This window comes from Rana temporaria, chromosome 4 (genome assembly GCF_905171775.1).
Source record: "Rana temporaria chromosome 4, aRanTem1.1, whole genome shotgun sequence".
Lineage (NCBI taxonomy): Eukaryota > Metazoa > Chordata > Amphibia > Anura > Ranidae > Rana > Rana temporaria.
The window spans coordinates 184,671,398-184,690,503 of NC_053492.1; the positions used below are offsets into that span (position 1 = coordinate 184,671,398).

The following is a 19,106-nucleotide window of genomic DNA, read 5'->3' on the forward strand; positions in this document are numbered from 1 at the left end:
ACCCGCCTCTGTGCTGGCCCCTAACGGCACCTGCCGGGTACGTTCCCGGCTCTCCTTTAGTATGGAGGGTCTTCTTAGTGCTGACAGCTGCTTTCCCAGATTCAAAACCTGGGCTTCCAGGAAAACAATGTGCTTAAATTTTGCACAGCAGTTTTCTCCCTCGATCAGATGATCAGGGAACACATATATGCAGCATGATAATGCATGGCCCCATGTTGCAAGGATCTGTACACAATTCCTGGAAGCTGAAAACATCCCAGTTCTTTCATGGCCAGCATACTCACCGGACATGTCACCCATTGATAGGGTTGCCACCTCATCCCTTTAAAAAGGAACACATCTGAATTACACAGGTTCTGTGGCTGATTAAGGTGGTAATTAAACTCACTTGGTGCCTTATCTGCATTAAATTAGCCTCAGAACCTGTGTAATTCAGATGTGTTCCTTTTTAAAGGGATGAGGTGGCAACCCTACCCATTGAGTATGTTTGGGATGCTCTGGATCGGTGTATACAACAGCATGTTCCAGTTCCTGCCAATATCCAGCAACTTCGCACAGTCATTGAAGAAGAATAGACCAACATTCCACAGGCCAAAATCAACAACCTGATCAACTCTATGTGAAGGAGATGTGCTGCACTGCGTGAGGAAAATGGTGGTCACACCAGATACTGACTGTTTTTCAGACCCCCTGAAAACATCCCCCCCAGTACAGTAAAACTGCACATTTTAGAGTGGCCATTTATTGTGGCCAGCCTAAGGTACACCTGTGCAATAATCATGCTGTCTAATCAGCATCTTGATATGCCACACCTGTGAGGTGGATGGATTATCTTGGCAAAGAAGTGCTCACTAACACAGATTTGTGAACAGTATTTGGGGGAAATAGGCCTTTTGTGTACATAAATAGGGGCAAACACAAAAGTGGTGTGTTTATAATTTTGCTTAGTGTGTGTATGTGTATGTTTTTGTAGTACGAGAGCTTGTAAGTTCTAAAGTGCAATTAGTTTCTCCTCTAAAATTTGGGGTCCAATGATAATTGCAAATTAAATGTTACCCTAAAGGTGCACATTTGTAGATCAATAATAACCTGTAAACAGTTAACTTCCATTATTGTGAAGTGTAATTGTTAGATAATTGTCCATCTGTAATAGAGACCAGATACTGCTTTCCACTGGCCATGGCACTGCAAACAACGCTCAGTGTTGGCAGTAGCATCACGTGGCTAACCCCTTCTCCTGATTTTTTTTTTTTTATAAAAATACACAGGTGTGTCCTGAAGTACATTTGAAAAGCACAGCACTGTTTATCCTTTTCATTCATTCATCACAAGATTAATGCACAACGGGTGGCCATACTGTTGCATTTTAAATGCTCCCTAAGGCCCCTTTCAGACTGGGGTGGGAGCTGCGGTGGCGGTATAACGCCGCTAAAAATAGCGGCGCTATAGCGCCGGGATTGCCGCGGGAATCAGCCGCTAGCGGTGCGGTATTACCCCCCGCTAGCGGCCGATAAAGGGTTAATACCGCCCGCAATGCGCCTCTATAGAGGCACATTGCGGGCGGTATTGCCACGCTTTCCCATTGTTTTCAATGGGAAGGAGCGGTATACATGCCGCTCCTCTTACCGCTCCAAAGATGCTGCTGACAGGAGATTTTTTTTGTCTCCCGCCAGCGCATCGCCTCAGTGTGAAAGCCCTCGGGCTTTCACATTGAGTCTGCAGTGAAGGAGTTTTTCAGGCGGGAAAGCAGCGCTATTTTTAGCGCTGTACCGCCTGAAAAACTCCTCAATGTGAAAGGGGTCTAAGTGTCATTGACCTGGCAGGATTCTGTTCCTTACTTAAATTGTGTTTTTCCCATTGCCTTCTGTTTCCATCCTGTAATGAAAAACCAAGGTGCCCCTGGAAGCAGTTCTTGGACAATTCAGCCTAATGCACAACTCCTTTTTGTCTCCCAATTGTTTTTGCTATTGGAAACTGGGTGCAGCTTCCAGAACAATGGAGCAGAAGACAGGAAGCTACAGCTAATAATGAGAAGGGGGGGGTTACACTGATCATGCATGCCCCAGGGGTTGTGCCCCTGTCATTCAACCAGGAAGAGCAGCGTCAGGTGAAGGATTGCACAGAATCGTACAAGACAGCGCTGAAGAAGGAGAGGAGTATTGCACCAGAAGTTACCTTTTTAATTTATTTTTAAATTTCTAACAAGAAGCTGAAGTTTAAAAAGACAAGAATACTGTGGAAAGAACAGTAACCTATAGCAGCCCATTTGTTCTAAATCAGGGGTGTCCAAACTTTTTTCAAAGAGGGCCAGATTTGATGAAGTGAACATGTGTGAGGGCCGACCATTTTGCCTGACATTCTTCGAACCATTAAAATTAAATTCAAATTAACTAATACACGGCCCAACAAGATTTTTTTTTGCCTTTGTGGCTGTGTGGTGAAGAGATGAGCTCAGGCGTGTTATTTGGATATACCGTATTTATTGGTGTATAACACGCACCTTCACTTTAAGAGGGAAGTTTCAGGAAAAACTTAAATTTTAAATCAAGAACTATGAAGCAAAATAAGTCAGGTCAGTGCCCATCAATGCAGCCTAATGAATGCCCATCTGCAGCCTCACCATTGACATGAATGCAGCCTCACCATTGACATGAATGCAGACTCACCATTGACATGAATGCAGACTCACCATTGACATGAATGCAGACTCACCATTGACATGAATGCAGACTCACCATTGACATGAATGCAGACTCACCATTGACATGAATGCAGACTCACCATTGACATGAATGCAGACTCACCATTGACATGAATGCAGACTCACCATTGACATGAAAGCAGACTCACCATTGAAATGAATGCAGCCTCTGTGCAATTCTCGGGGATTCGTTCTGGGCTACAAAAGAGATATATGTCCAAATTACCAGTGGGGCCACATTAAACCGAAACGCGGACCGCAATTGGCCCCCGGGCCGGACTTTGGACATGCCTTTTCTAAATAGATGAAAGGACTATAATTCTATTTTTACATTGTTCTGTCCCTCATGGGACAAAATACATGTAGTACTTTGACCCATGTAGCTAGGTTCTTCCTAAGTCTGGTTATGAAACCCAATCTGCCCCCTCCCTGCATGACAAATCCAACAGCTTTGGTGGTAACGGGTATCCATTGGAATTGGATCCATGTAGCTTGTCTTGGCTCCGAGCACTTCTCGACAAGAGGAATGCAGAGGGAGAGTGGGGTGTGTCAGCCTCCTATCTCTCTGCATTTCTCTTGCTGTAGCTCATCTCAGGAAAGTGCTCTGAGCCAAGATAAGCTGCAGTCATGATAGATTTTTCTTCAAACTATTGTTGGAACTGAGTCGTTGGGAGGGGCAAGTTGGACTCATAAGTAGACTTTGGAATCACTTAACCACATGAGACAAGGTTACTACATGTACTTTGTCCCATAGGGCAGAACAATGTAAAAAAAAATCATCATGATGTCTCTTCTTTAAAGGGGTGAAAGCTGAAATTTGATACAGGTTGTGGTGGGCTTCTTGCAACTTCATTATCGGAAAGTTGGATAAGATGTATTGGACACATTGGTAACTGCCATGCTTTCCATCTGTATAATTCATCTCTGTTTCTGATCCCATTGTGTCCTGTTTATGCAAATATCTTGTTGTGTGTTCCAATTTTATTTTATTGTTACCAATATACATTACTATAGTCAGTACACACTTTACTGCAATACTTCCAGGATAAGAATGGAGAAGGAGCACAAGAGCTGGAGAAATTGCAAAGCGGTCGCATGAAAGTCCTTCAGATGAATGTCTGCAGTGATGAAGAAGTTGCCCATGCTGTGGAATTTGTGAAGGAGCACCTTGAGGACCCCGAGAAAGGTGGATAATAGATATAAAAATCTGCCATGTGCCCAACTTTATTCTAATCATCAGTATGTTTACAGGAGCCGATTAAAGGTGTTTTCTATATTGTCCATTAAAGGACACAGATTCAGATACAGTTGATTATACTGCCGCCCGCAAAAGTTTTGGATAGTGACAAACAGAAAAAATTGGAAGCCAGCCTTCTTATAATCTCTACTCTACCCAGCAAGCTTTGCTGAGGAAAATCTACCGTATATACTCGAGTATAAGCCGAGGCACCTAATTTTACCACAAAAAAATGGGAAAACGTATTGACTCGAGTATAAGCCTAGGGTGGGAAATGCAGCAGTTACTGGTACAGTACATTTCAAAATAAAAGGTAAGGCAAAAAGCATTTTTTTAGTCTAGCCTATACAGAAATATAGTTTTACGTGACAGGAAAAGCATGCTGAGTGTTAGAGTCCAACAGCAGCAATAGATGATGATGGATACAAATTGTCAAACTCTGAACCTTCATCTGGATATTTGTTTTACATGTATCACAAAAAGTATCCATAGTGAGGGGATGTTATTCTTTCATCAGGCAAGTTCAGACCCTATAAACCCTTTTTTTTATACACACACCTCTCCTCTCCCTCCCTTTTTTTAATCGCACACGGCAGTATACCGGTATATCTCACGCTGTGTCACGGAGCTGGAGTCTGAACTATTCGGCAGCCAATGTGTGCGGGTGTTCTCGGGCCGATCCATTTCCCGCCTCTCCTTTCCATCCCTCAGCTTTTTTAATCGCACACAGCAGTATATGTCTCGTGCTGTGTCACAGAGCTGGAGTGTGAATTGAACTGTTTGGCAGCCGTCCACTCTCTGTAAGAAAGCCCCGCCTCCTAGATCGTGATAGACGGAACACTAGGCGGCCCGGAGACACCAGAGAACAGAAGGTGGGTCACTGACTCGAGTATAAGCCGAGGGGGGCATTTTCAGACCAAAAAAAAGGGCTGAAAAACTTGGCTTATATACGGTATTTTGATAGCCATATTTTTCTCTTTGTATATTTTTCCTCTGGTTTCAAACACCATTCCTTGCTACACTGCTGCTTGAGCTGGTCTCTACATAGCAGTTATCTGGATTGGTATTTGCTCAGCCTAGCTTTGGAGACTGTACCTAGACCCCGCTGGACTGCAGATTTTGGGGCTAGCCTGGAATGTGACCTTCAGGCATTGGATTCTGTATTGTGGCATGTTCCATACCTGAGTATATGGTGTTAATTAGCCATGGAGTTTTTACCTGTTCAAGAGCCCATATAGAGCCCCAGGTGTGCCATGACAAAAAGAGACAAGACTGCAAAATGTATTGTCACGGCAACTGTTTTGCTTGTGGTTCAAGCCTTCTTCCTGTGAGCATTGTGGCTTCCTCCCAGCCTGCAGTTCTTGTGCGGTCATTTCCTGTCCGCCATGTGTCACTTCCTGTGTGCCGGCTTTTTGGAATCTGCTGTACAACCTCTGCACACTGAACATCATCTCTCCAGCTGATTCTGGCCTCTTCCTTGGAGTCACCTGTTTATTCAGCGATTTGCACGGTGCCTAAGGCTGGTATGCTGTTACTGTCACCTTTAAAGTGTTACAGTGAGCTTTTTATCACAGCATCATTTATTTTAAAGAGACAGTTGTCCTTATGTGCTCAATAAACTTTTTATTAGACCCCATGGATACATGCCTTATTTCATTGACTATTTATATAGAAGCATGCATCAGTCCAAGCTGAGCTCATCACCCGTTCTCAGTGATCACTATCTAGTGATCACCTAACAGCGGTCTTGTTTGTGTGTTTTTTCTTCTGGTCTTTACTCAACTCTTGGGAGTTTTCATATGAGCGTGGAGGTCAAGTGACTAGATTTGAATTCATTTTTTTTTCTTTTTTACTTTTACACTAAGGCTGTAGCACCTGGATTTTGGTAATAGGCTAAAACACCAGGTGCTACCTTTCTGTTTACACCACTAATTGCCTTTAAAAATTCCAGGCACGAGGGGCCGAGAGCTGACATTATCTTCAGGCTGGAGTGACAGACTCTTTGCTCTCTTTTCTGCCATTCAGCCTAGAGAAAACACTATCTCACTGCAGCTCCTGCTTGTGAAACACCACGTGGATCACCTGTCTGTTTCCACTGCCTGCCTACAGTGACCTCCAGCCACCTGAAACCCTCATCAGCTGCTTGATTTGCGTAACTGAGGCATTGCCTAACATTTGGACCTTGCTGCATTACTGGTGCACTGATGCAACATGTCTTCGCTAAGACACAGAAGGGACAATGCTGCTGCCACATGTGACCCCCACTCCTAATGCTTCTGGGGGTATTTACTTATCCCCAGAAGTACCCAGCACCTGTAATATGGAACCCCTATTGCTTTAGAATCATCATCATCATTGAAATCTTCTTCAGTTCCATCAAGTGAGGCCAAGTCCTCCTCCGTGTCCACCCAGTACTTTTTAGCTGTATGTGCTCAGTTATTGGGGCACCCTGCCTAAGTCTTTCTCTGATCCTCCTAAATCCTTAGATCAGCCTTTGGCCCCTGTTACTATCTGTAACTTGGATGCAGAAACCCAGCAGTCTTTCTTTGAAGAGACTGTCTTTGAGGCACCGCAGTCTTTTTTCAGCTCAGATTTACAAGGGGTTGTTTCAGAACTAGATGATCAACCTGCTGTTCCAGGCATCGAGTCTTCTAGGACTTCAACAGCTGAAAACACATTTCCACTTCGCTTACTATATGAAACATATCTCTATGCAGAATGAAAGCACCCTGAAGAGTCTGGCATTTGGGTGCAGAGAACACCTTTTTTAGCCTACAGGCTAAGCTCTTGCCTCTGGCACTTCCTTAAGTTGCTTTTCATTATATCTCTTGTGGTATTGCACAAAATAATGTAACCTCCCCAATCTCCCAGCATTCCAGGACCCTTTGTCCCTGCCCACATGGGGATTTGGGTTTTGGATTTGTACCCCATCTTGACTTATACTCTCTTCCTTTGAAGCATCCTCTGTCCCTTGGTCCTGTTAAGCCCCTCATGGTACATTATACTCTTCAGTATCTCTCCTCTCCTGAAGGACTTCCTAACCTACAAGGTCGAATAGAACCATTTCTGGTTGTCTTCTATCTACATGCATTCCTCAAATGCCTGCTACTTCTTGGAGCGTTGGCCCTTGTGTTTACCAAGTGGCCTTTCCTGGTATCCCATTGAGGAATGTTTGGATGACCTTTTTGGATCCTTGCCGTCGGTACCATTCTGAAGGATCTAACACATGCAAGATGGTTCTCTTTGTTGGAGAATATGCCAAGAGTCAGTATTTGGGTGTTGGTGGTGCCTTCTCCAGGAGGGTGTGAAATCCAGTATGCAACAGGACAAATAGTCTGTCCTTACATTGGACAACGTTAACAGTACTGCTCCTGCGCTGTCTTCCTTAAATGCATTGGAACCTAGTTCTCCTCTATCAGGAAGCTCTATGTCTCCTAGGATTGTCAGCAGATGGAACATGCTGGTAATCCTGCTGACGGGACACTCTATTGGCGATAGAGTACGTCTGAAGGCCTTTGCAGGACAGGATTTACCTGGGGATAGCTACTCCTGCTCTGGCTGATCAACATACTCTTGAAGAAGACTGTATTATCACGTTTATATATTCATTATCAGCAAGTGCCATTACACCCCCCTTGTTTCAAACTCTTGAAGTTTCTCCAGAGGCTGTCCCTTGTTCTGCCCTTAATCATGTGAATGTTCTCAGCAGCGACGCCTAGTCTATTCCTCACTCAGTGACTGTGGCACTTCTCTGAACCGGGCAGGTCTGTAAATTTTTTATAACCATGTTCACTGTTCAGGATTAGGCAGATCCTGCAGAGTTCATCTCCAGGATCGGGCCACAGAGATGCCACCAAGTGTTTAAGTGGATTTTTTCTTACATTTTTTGTGGTGTACCATTTTAGGTTTGTGCTATTACTTTCAACCCTGCCAACCCTTTCAACCCTGCCAAGCCTTTCAGAGGCGTCCCACTTGCACCCTATCTTTTAATTTAGGCTGACTTTGTGGGCTTAGGCCCCTCCATGTATACTGGCTGGTCTTTTCTTGAAGGCCTGGTCATAGGTTCTCTTGGAGGTTTTCCCCATATATATTTTTTTCTGATGACCACATGGTGTTGTGGGTCTCTTTCATCCTTAATCAGGTAGTTATGTTCTGCCTTTGATGCAGAAAGAATTAAAGCCAGAGGATCAGCCAGGCAACTAGGAATCTAGCAAAGGCATCCCATGTATTTCTGCTGGGATAGGATTCTTTTAAGCACAAATTCTGATCCACTTTTTTTTTTTTTTTTTTTTTAACAGGCTAGGAGAACTATCAAATATATTAGCAGCTCTAGTCCTCACAAACAACTGGGGACCAATCTCTGGTTTCCAATCATATGATCGCTATGTGAACTGCTAGTGAGCACATGCAGTGTGGATGTTTTTCATTAAAATAAACCCATTCTGAAGTGTCTCTCTGTAATGGCACACATTTTTTACTTGTGTAGTATACAGTATATTTCCAATTTCCCTTTTCCTATCCATTTATTGGCCTATACAAAGTGTGCCAGTTAAAAGTCTGTTTATGTAGCCCTGTTACCTACAGGATTATAATCAATTTAACTTTGGCATACTGACACCACTAAATTTGGCCTTAGCATCTACAAATCAATGAGCGCTGGTCATGAAATAATGTAAGTGTAAAAGTGACATCTAAATTTTGTAAAGTAAGAGTTTGAAAAAAAAAAATGCTTTTTTTTCCCCCCCCCTCGTACACAACTTATCTGAAAAGAGAACCATGTTGGGAATAGCAATCATTAGTGTTCCAGTTGCTGTATAAGAATCTGGCATTTCTGTTCTGTTTTTTTAGATGCTCACAGGGTCACTATTATGCTTGTCATAAAGCCTGTGGGGCAGATCAACAAAGAAATTACGCTGGCGTATCTATTGATACGCCGGCGTAATTTCAAAATTCCTGCGTCGTATCTTTGTTTTGAATCCTCAAAACAAGATACGACGGCATCTTGGCTTGATCTGACAGGCGTACGTCTTCGTACGCCTTCGGATCTTAGATGCAATTTTTCGGCGGCCGCTAGGTGGCGTTTCTGTCGTAATCCGCGTTTGAGTATGCAAATTAGCTATTTACGGCGATCCACGAACGGACGTCAGCCCGGCGCATTTTTTTACGTCGTTTGCGTTCGGCTTTTTCCGGCGTATAGTTAAAGCTGCTATATGGTGGCATACTAAATGTTAAGTATGGCCGTCCTTCCCGCATACAATTTTTGAATTTTTTGCGTCGTGTGCGCAAGTCGTTCGCGAATAGGAATTTGCGTAGAATGACGTCACCGTCGTAAGCATTGGCTGGTTCCGGTTTAATTTCGAGCACGCGCACTGGGATACCCACAGGGACGGCGCATGCGCAGTTAAAAAAAGTTGATTACGTCGGGTCACGACGTATTCACATAAAACACGCCCCCATCACAGCCATTTGAATTCCGCCCCCTTACGCCGCGAGAGATACACTACGCCGCCGTAACTTACGGCGCAAATTCGTTGAGGATTCAAACCAAAGCAAAGTAAGTTACAGCGGCGTAGCATATCTTAGATACGCTGCGCCCGGCGCAGATGTATGTGGATCTGCCCCAGTGTTATGTGACGTAAGGATCTAAAGCCGTAAGCCAGTAAGGCGATGCTGCCAAAGTGCAAAGGATGCACTGTAAAGTCAGTAACCCAAGACACAAAGGAGCGAAATAAAGTCAACTAGAATTTTAGAAAATAACTATTGATAATGCAAAAATGGTAATGGAAACCTGAGAGCAATAAACATTATCAAAGTATTTCTAAAAAGCAATAAACAACCTTACAGCTAACTTTTGAAATGCACTGCCCCTCTTGTATACCTGCAAGTTTGTTGCATGCTTAACACAATCACTTACTATTATGCAACAATACTTTCCTCTTAACTTTCTCCCTTTATACTGTAATTCAGTAGCTGTATCCACACAAGTCTGTACTGGTAATATCCTTATTAGTTAATGGGCGGAAATTTTCTTGCACTATATGGTCCTTCTAAAATGGGTATTGGGGCCAAATTGTAGGCATCCTTCCAAATACTACACTACAATACATATATAGGATGTGTAAAATAAATGTTCTCCCAAGAAAGTCCTACCAAACTAACTATTTAGAAACATCCGGTCAAAGGGCCTGGTTTACCAAGGTTGGAATTTATGTAAGCTGAACCTAGGCCAAATTACGTGTAGTGAGTAGAAGTAAATCTGTGTGGAAACATTTCTTTGATGGCGAAGAATGTGGATTTTTTTTTTTTATGTGCGTTTTTTATTTTGCATTTCAGGTTTGTGGGGCTTGGTTAATAACTCTGGCATTGCTACATTTGGAGAAGTGGAGTTTACAAGTCTTGACACATATAAAGAAACTGCAGATGTGAATTTATGGGGAACTATTCGAGTGACGAAAGCTTTTTTGCCTCTTATACGTCACAGTAAAGGTAAGTTGTTAGGACTATACTATATAATCTTTCATTTACAGTAGTAGAAGGCTGGATAGCATTATTTTGCAATAAACTCCTGAAATTCAATGGCAGTTGGATATTAGGTAATAATATGTATTATGAAGAATAATTTTTAACTGCCAGTACACAAATATCCATGTAGTGTGACCCACACAACATACAAGATGAGATACCAGGTTAATCTTAGAAATAAACAAAGACAAGTCAAGTATAAAAAGTGTAACTCATTGGACCTTTATTTTTTTCAGTTATACACTTTATCATAAAGCTTAACTTTTTCAATTAGTCTGACCATATGAGTTCACTCCTGCCTAAAAATATAGGCAGAGACATCTGTTTGTCTTCAGGATCACCGAGACTCCCTGCAGTCCACCTTGTGACTTGGCTGAGAACATTCACACATTGAGGTGCTAGCTTTTCAGAACAAGTATTTTCTGTAGTCAAAAGTGGTCATTATTGCCCCTGTATTACTAAATGGCCTAATTGCTTCGAGTCAGCAGAATTGGGTCACAGTCAAGCTACTTATGCCTCTCCTTAAACTTTATGCCCTCTAATTTAAGTAATTGCAGTATAGTTCGTTATATGAACAATAAGGTGCAGTGATTTTTTTTTTGTAGGTGTTCTTTTAAGGATGTGTAATCGAATGGTTTAAATTGTTGGATTTTGTACGTATATCCCTACTGCACACTCAGGAAAAAGGTCCATGCTACAAAAGAGTGCTGCATGGTGTAATGCCGCGTACATTAATGTCATTAAAAACGATCGTGTGTGGACTTCAGAGCATTTTTCACGATCTAAAAAATGGGCATTAAAAATTTCGAACATGCTCTATTTTTTCACAACGTTTTTAAGGTTGTAAAAAATGGTCGTGTGTGGGCTTTAACGACGTGAAAAAAACGCGCATGCTCAGAAGCAAGTTATGAGACAGGAGCGCTCGTTCTGGTAAAACTACCGTTCGTAATGGAGTAAGCACATTCATCACGCAGTAACAGAGTGAAAACCACGAATCGTCTTTTACGGACACAAAATCAGCTAAAGCAGCCCAAAGGGTGGCGCCATCCGCATGGAACTTACCCTTTATAGTGTTGTACATCACCACACTTTGCTTCGTGTGTAGGCAAGGCCGTTTTAATGATCGGGTTGAAAAAAACTTCCTTTTTTTTTCTAGACTTAAAAACGTCATTTTTTAGAACCCGAAAAACGGTTGTGTGTACGCGGCTTAAGTGTCTGTCATGTTTGGGGAAAAAAAGGCATAGTGGAGTGGTGGTTTCATGTGTTAAGACTGCTGCTATGCCATTACTTAAAGGAAACCGTTCCTTAGAAAAGATTGAAGCTGCCATCGCTGAGATCTTATTATGAAAATTATTATTAGGCTGTTATCCTGACCCTGTTATATTCTAAACTGAATTGTTGTCCTGGAACAAGTATATAGAAAAGGATTTTTAACTTTAGTCTGTTTCTGCTATGCATAATTATTCTAGGTCAATGAATTGGAACTAGCATTTTCAAGAGGTCACCAATAGCAGTTTCTATATGAGGCCTCGTACACAAGGACCAGAATCTCGCCAGGAAAAAAACGTTGTTTCTCCTGACGAGATTCTTGGCAAGAATCTCTTGCCACCCGAGTGTACACAGTCCTTTTAAAAGAACCGCGGTTCTCTTGAAAGGCAAGAACGCGGTGACGTCGTGGAAGCTACCGCGCATGCGTCAAAGTCATTTCGAGCATGCGCGGGTTTCCACGGCGACAGGTAAGTATACACACTCTCAGGTTTCTCGTCGGGGAAACAGGCCGACAAGAATCTTGACGAGAAAATAGAGAGCAGGGTCTCTATTTTTCTGGTCGAGATTCTGGCCAGATTTCCAGACAAGAAACCTGAAAGCCTCGTACACACGTTCGGTGTACTCGGCAAGAAAGCTCTGCCAGCAGTTTTTTTGCTGGTTCTTGCAGAGAAAACCGAGCGTGTGTACGAGGCTTTACTCTTCAAAAAGGTTCATAACATATGCAGGGCATGCTTCCATGTACTCTGCCTGTTAAGAGGAAAGCCCTAAACCCAGTCAACATGGGCATTGTACCACTACCAGTCCCATGGTCTGATGCATCTAATTTTGTTCTGCCTGATACCGGCCTCAACCTACAGGTGCCCTACGTCATTTTGCATAAATGAGCACAACCATCTTACCTTAAAAGTAGAAACCGTAATAGAGTTATTAGTGACAGGAACTCCTCCTGGTTTTCCTGTGTCTTTCCTGCTACCCCCCACTTCCCTATTAGTTCTATTACACTTTAATAGGGGGTAAGCTAAGATAAGTAGACTACACAGCAACTAGGAAGAAAAATGGTTGCTTTCTCCTCTATTTCAGCTCACAGTCACTTTACAGAAAAAGTTAAAGAAAATGCATCATGAAATGGCTGTACATAAGGAAATGACTGTACTATCATAAAAGCATCAGATGCCTGTGCCCAAAAAAGCCACATGATTACATAAAATACAGCTGTAATAAGAAGAAATATATGAGGCCTGCCATTGCAGACCTGGCCAAAGTAAGTTCCCTGGCTGTTGTGCTGAAGATTTAGATTAGGCATTTTCTGATTCACTGACCTTGAATAAGTGTAGAGATAAGAAATCACAACACTTTTTGTTACACTTTTTGTTACACTTATGCTTACACTTATGCTTTACGAACTTGGAACAAGTATGGTACAAGTAGTGAAACCAATCACAGTCAGGCAAGTAACATTTACAGACGTGGGCCAACAATGACAGCTCCAATATGTCTCATGACTGGAGTGCACAGACTTATTTAGAAACCATTTTCCAAACTGTTAAAGTGGTTTTAACAGACAGGTTTGTGTTACTTGTAATCTTTGAGATCCTTTGACCAGCTTCTAAATTGCATATAAGCATCTTGAGTTGCTTCATTCTATATTTGCAGGCCCCTCTCTCCTGCCTAGCCGCTGCTACATATGATTCACACACAGAGCACAGCTCGACCCCCGCCTCTGCTGTCTCCTCATTGGCTTACTGGCTTTGATTGACAGCAGCGGGGGCCAATGGCTACCGCTGCTGTGTCAGCCAATGAGGAGGTAAATACCTGGGAGAACCGAGGTTGTTATGCACATCACTGGATAGAGATGGGTCAGGGGGCGTTGCTGCACACAGAAGGTTTAGTAGAATGCATGAAGGTAAAAAAACTTAGAGCGTTTACAACCACTTTAAAGAATAAACCTTTTCAGAGGAGGCATGTATGGTAAGCAATGCTGGTATTTCAGAGAGGAGCCTTTCCGGTTTTCAAGATTTAGATGAACATTATTCATTTTTTTTTTTTTTTTTTTTTTTTTTTTCAGCCTTTTTCATTGATATAACATGGCTTTCTTTATTTGATGCTGACATAGTAATATGACTTGCTTTAATTTTACAAGATGTGTTTTGCAATAAAACTGCCTCTGAGAAAACCTCTCTGCAGTACAGCCAACAAAATTATCAAGGATTCCATCGTGAGTTGAATGAAAGGGTTGTATTTAATCAACTCAGTTGGAAATAAAAGGCTAGTGGGAGTAAGACATTTCATTGTAAAGGGTATGTGCTTTCATCAAAAACTGATCTAAAAAAACTCCAGGCAAAATACGTCTGCATCGTGTGTTGCGTTTTTTGCTGGGGCGTATCTCTAGTCAATGGAACTTGAGTACCACAGGGGGCCACTTACAGAACTACTGAGCAAAATATAGAACCGTACAGCACACAAGGTTCCTTGTGCATACTGTATATGTGTTAACAGAACATTGACATTTCTTACTTTCTTTGTTTCAATGAAGAGCTTTCCAGAGAATATTTGAGGTGATTGTAGCAGTATTAGTGCAATTGCGACAGAGAGAATAGAGTACTATCGGTGATTTTTTATTTGCACTAACATACAATTTTTTAGGATGAGCTTTCAGGGTATGTCCCCTCCTTCAAGGTCCAAGTAGTACTGAGCCACAAAAGTTTTAACAGAATGTAAAAAAAAAAAAAGAAAAACAAACACATACAAATCAATGTGTATGGTAATGGGAATAAAGCTGTCAGCAAGTGAGAGGGAGAGCTATAGACTGGGGAGGTGACAGTCACAGAGGGGGGTCGTCAAACTGTAGTATAATAGGTAAGGAAACCAGTATCTAAATTTAGGCCGTTATTTTTTGTCAAAAAGAAGTATCAAATCAAGTTCAAATGTTTTCCTTTTCTGGATAGTTCTGAAATTCCCTTTTAAGGCTTCATGTACACAGGATGTTTTACAACCTCTCCTGAACGATTTAACTTGACAGATAGTAACCCACGTTTAAAATGTGCATTTTGCCACGTTTAGCGCCATTTTGCCGCATTTGCGTTTAGAAGTATATATATATATATATATATATATATATATATATATATATATATATATATATATATATATATATATATATATATATATATATATATATATATATAATTGTATGTTATTTTATTTTTTTTTCAAAATAGGCAAAAACGAAAAACGCCTGTAATCGAAACGTGTGTTATCGCGTTTAGGCGTGTTTAAAGCGTTTGCCGCTTTAAAGGCCTCTAAACTCAGCTTCTGAACCAATTTTTTTTTGCGTTCCAAAGAAATCCTTTAAACTCAACTGCCTAGAAACGACTGTAAACGACCATATGTACATGTACTGATAATCTAACAAATGAGAGTTCAGGGGCAGAAAAAAAAAAGCCCAACTGCTACTAAACATATATTTACCAGCAGCAGTGTACATGAGTTCTAAGAAAAACAATGAGGTCTTCTATAGTGTGGCCCGGTTGTGAGAAGTGATGTCCCACAGGTGTGAAGAAACTCTTTGGGGGTTATTTACGAAAAGCGAAATCCACTTTGCACTACAAGTGCAAAGTGCACTTGAAATTGCTCTGAAAGTGAACTTGGAAGTTCAGTCGCTGTAAATCTAAGGGGTAGAGCTGAAATGAGGGGAAGCTCTGCTGATTTTATCATCCAATCATGTGCAAGCTAAAATGCTGTTTATTTTCCTTGCATGTCCCCCTCAGATCTACAGCAACTGCACTTCCAAGTGCACTTGTAGTTTGCACTTGTAGCGCAAAGTGGAGTTGCTTTTAGTGAATAATCCCTGTTTATGTTCCTTGATGGTACGTCTGTGCAAATTTATCCTCGCTTGCAACTTCTGTCCTGTTTTACCAACATAAGATCCTTTGCTACACGTTTTGCATGGATGAGGTACACAACATTACTGGAGGTACAGCTGTAAGAGCCCATGATATTGAAGGTCCCATTTGTGTGTGCGACACTCTTTGATAGATACCATAGATACAAAGTTGATGCTGGTGATTTTATACATGATGGAAGAGCCCACAAATGTATCTTTCTGGTCTGAAACTCTATTTATTTCTAAAAATCTTTCTATGTCTAATATCTGTTATCCACCACTGTGTTTGTTGGTAGACTTAACAGATCAAGACATGGGTCAGCAGAAAAGGCAATTCTCCATCTTCTTCAAAACAAAAAAACATTATACTGGAAGAGCCATAACCCCTTCCCCATCAAGCTTCCAGTTTTTTTTTTTTGTTTTTTTTTTTTTGCTTCATTGAACAAGCTGATGCACAGCTGCACCAGAATTTGCACTCTCCAGTTTTAGTAAATTAACCCAATATATTGTGCACTGCAAGTTCATTTGCTCTAGATCTGATGAGAAGCTCTGCTAATTTCTATCATCCAATCATGTGCAAGCAAAAATTCTGTTTTTTTGTTTTCCTTGCATGTGATTGAAAATTCTTTGCAAATTAAACCTTTGTGCTAATTCAAGTTGGTCCTACATATCAAAGTATAGTTGGTTGTCTAGGAATGATTTGACCACCAAAAGATTTTGGGAGTTCTTTGAGTATGTTCAGATTGGCCAAGTATGCATATTTTTTCACTTTAGGTAAGAAGAGTAAAGTGCAGTCATACATTTTGCGCCAGATAAGTAAGCGGAAATAATAGAAAGTTAAATACCCCAACATGCCTGATTACCACCCCCTGAGATAAGTTATTTGGAGTTTAGTGAAGTCTAATAGCATCATCCTCCCAAAGCTGACTGGATCTGGGGACAATCCCTTGATACTATGGATACTTTTGATTCTACCATTATGTCTTACTTTTGCTGAAAACTACATCTACACACTTACTTCTGGTTTTGTTTGCTTTTAAGGTCGGGTCGTATGTATGGCTAGCATGCTTGGAAGAATGGGAAGCCCATCCCGGTCAAGCTACTGCATTTCCAAATATGGAGTAGAGGCCTTTTCTGACTGTCTACGACAAGAGATGTACAAGTGGGGGGTGAAGGTCATTGCTATTGAACCTGGAAACTTTATAGCTGCCACTGGAATATTCACCAAAGAAGGAGTAGAAAGACGTGGAAAAGAGATGTGGGAGCAAGCTTCAGAAATTGTACGTGGCGATTATGGGAGCGTTCATTTTTCTCAGCAGGTTGCCAGAATGAAAGCTTTTGTTAGTTCTGGTCAGAAAGATATGACTGCTGTTCTCGATGCAATCACACATGCATTATGCTCTAAATGCCCCAATACACGGTACAGTCCTGTAGACACCTATTACTGGATAAAGCTGCAGCTCATGTCCCACCTTCCTGCTGGCATTGCAGACTGGATTTATGTTCACTGAAGAATGTTGAAAGTACTGATGAATCTACGTGTGCAAGTTTAAGTGTGCTGTATTAAATACCATGTATGCCGTGTTTTTTTCCAGGAAGGTCAGTACTAAAACTGTACCAACTGCTCTGGTTATGAATAAATCAACTTGAAAACATGCTTTCCTCCTTAAAACTTTTTTTTTATTCTGCAACAGTTGGCTCTTCACTTGTTGGGGAGAATGTATAACAGCGTATTCCTTTTGAACAACATTCACAGCCGCTGTCAAGATGTAATTTGCTTTATTGGCTTTGGCAGCGCAGGGGTACGTTTTTCCTTGACCAGGAACTACTTTTGGAAATCGGTGCAGTGCCACAAAGTCAGTGTCGCTGCCGGCAATAGGCTGCCATTTGATATGCGATTTGACCTGTCAAATCGCGCTGATGTGAAGGGTAAGTCTACTCCTTCCCCCCCTCCCTCACACACCAATGAACTTGCCTAGTTTAGCCACAAGCCTTGATTCCAGGGCCTGTAGTACAGCTGTTTTTCCCTGCATGAACCCCACAACAGACAGTCAACCTAAAATATACAGAGCTTTAAAATTTCAGAAGATTGCATTCAAAATACTTACATTTGGTCAACAGACATTAGAGCAATTTATAAAAATGGAAATCGATAAAATGTACACCTGAGACCTGATACTGAAATCTACAACGACTTTCTGTGTGTGGATTCAGCAATATAATATACAGTGCCTTTGTATTCACCCCCCTTGGCATTTTTCGTGTTTTGTTGCCTCACAACCTGGAGTAACATGGATTGTTTGAGGATTTGCATTATTTAATTTACAGAACATGCCCACAACTTTGAAGATGTTTTTTTTTTTCTTATTGTGAAGCAAACAATAAATAAATAGGACAAAATTACAGAAAGTAAATTTGCATAATTATTCACCCCCCTAAACTCAATACTTTGTAGAGCCACCTTTTGCGGCTATCACAGCTCCAAGTCACTTTGGCTAATCTCTGAGCTTGCTACATCCTACCACTGTGATTTTTGCCCATTCCTCCTTGCAAAACTGCTCCTTCAAGTTGGATGGTTTGCGCTTGTGAACAGCAATCTTTAAGTCTGACCACAGATTTTCTATTGGATTGAGGTCTGGACATTGACTAGACCATTCCAATACATTTACATGTTTCCCCTTAAACCACTCAAGTGTTACTTTAGCAGTGTGTTTGGGGTCATTGTGCTGCTGGAAGGTGAACCTCCATCCTAGCCTCAAATCACACACAGAGTGGTACAGGTTTTGCTCAAGAATATCCCTGTATTTAGCACCATCTATCTTTCCCTCAACTCTGACCAGTTTCCCAGTCCCGACTGCTGAAAAATGGGAATGGTGTTCTTTGGGTGATGTGATCTGTTGGGTTTGCGCCAGACAGCGTTTTGTTTGATGGCCAAAAAGTTAAATTTTAGTCTCGTCAGACCAGAGCACCTTTCTCCATACATTTTGCGAGTCTCCCACATGCCTTGTTTGCAAACTCAAAACGTGCCATTTTTTTTTTTTTGCTGAAAGTAATGGCTTTCTTCTGGCCACTTTGCCATAAAGCCCAACTCTATGGAGCGTACAGCTTATTGTCGTCCTATGTACAGATACTCCAGTCTCTACTGTGGAACTCTGTAGCTCCTCCAGGGTTACCTTAGGTCTCTGTGCTGCCTCTCTGATTAATGCCCTCCTTGCCCAGTCCGTGAGTTTTGGTGTCCGGCCGTCTCTTGGCAGGTTTGCTGTTGTGCCATATTCTTTCCATTTTGGTTATGATAGATTTGATGGTGCTCCTAGGGATCATCAAAGATTTGGATATTTTTTTTATAACCTAACCCTGACTTGTACTTCTCAACAACATTGTCCCTTACTTGTTTGGAGAGTTCCTTGGTCTTCATGGCAGTGTTTGGTTAGTGGTGCCTCTTTCTTAGGTGTTGCAGCCTCTGGGGCCTTTCAAAAAGGTGTGTGTGTGTGTGT

The 19,106-nt window shown here is 41.7% G+C and overlaps 1 protein-coding gene across 1 annotated transcript in view; it reads left to right on the forward strand.

Annotated features, from left to right (window-relative positions):
- LOC120936812 (D-beta-hydroxybutyrate dehydrogenase, mitochondrial-like) overlaps positions 1-17,269 on the forward strand; it is a 46,610-nt gene extending 29,341 nt beyond the window's left edge. The window contains exons 3-5 of the mRNA XM_040349494.1: positions 3,746-3,887; positions 10,272-10,424; positions 16,654-17,269. Of these exons, the coding sequence (XP_040205428.1) occupies positions 3,746-3,887; positions 10,272-10,424; positions 16,654-17,123 (765 nt within the window). The 3' untranslated portion in view covers positions 17,124-17,269. The remainder of the gene's footprint in view (positions 1-3,745; positions 3,888-10,271; positions 10,425-16,653) is intronic.
- The last annotated feature ends 1,837 nt before the right edge of the window (positions 17,270-19,106 follow it).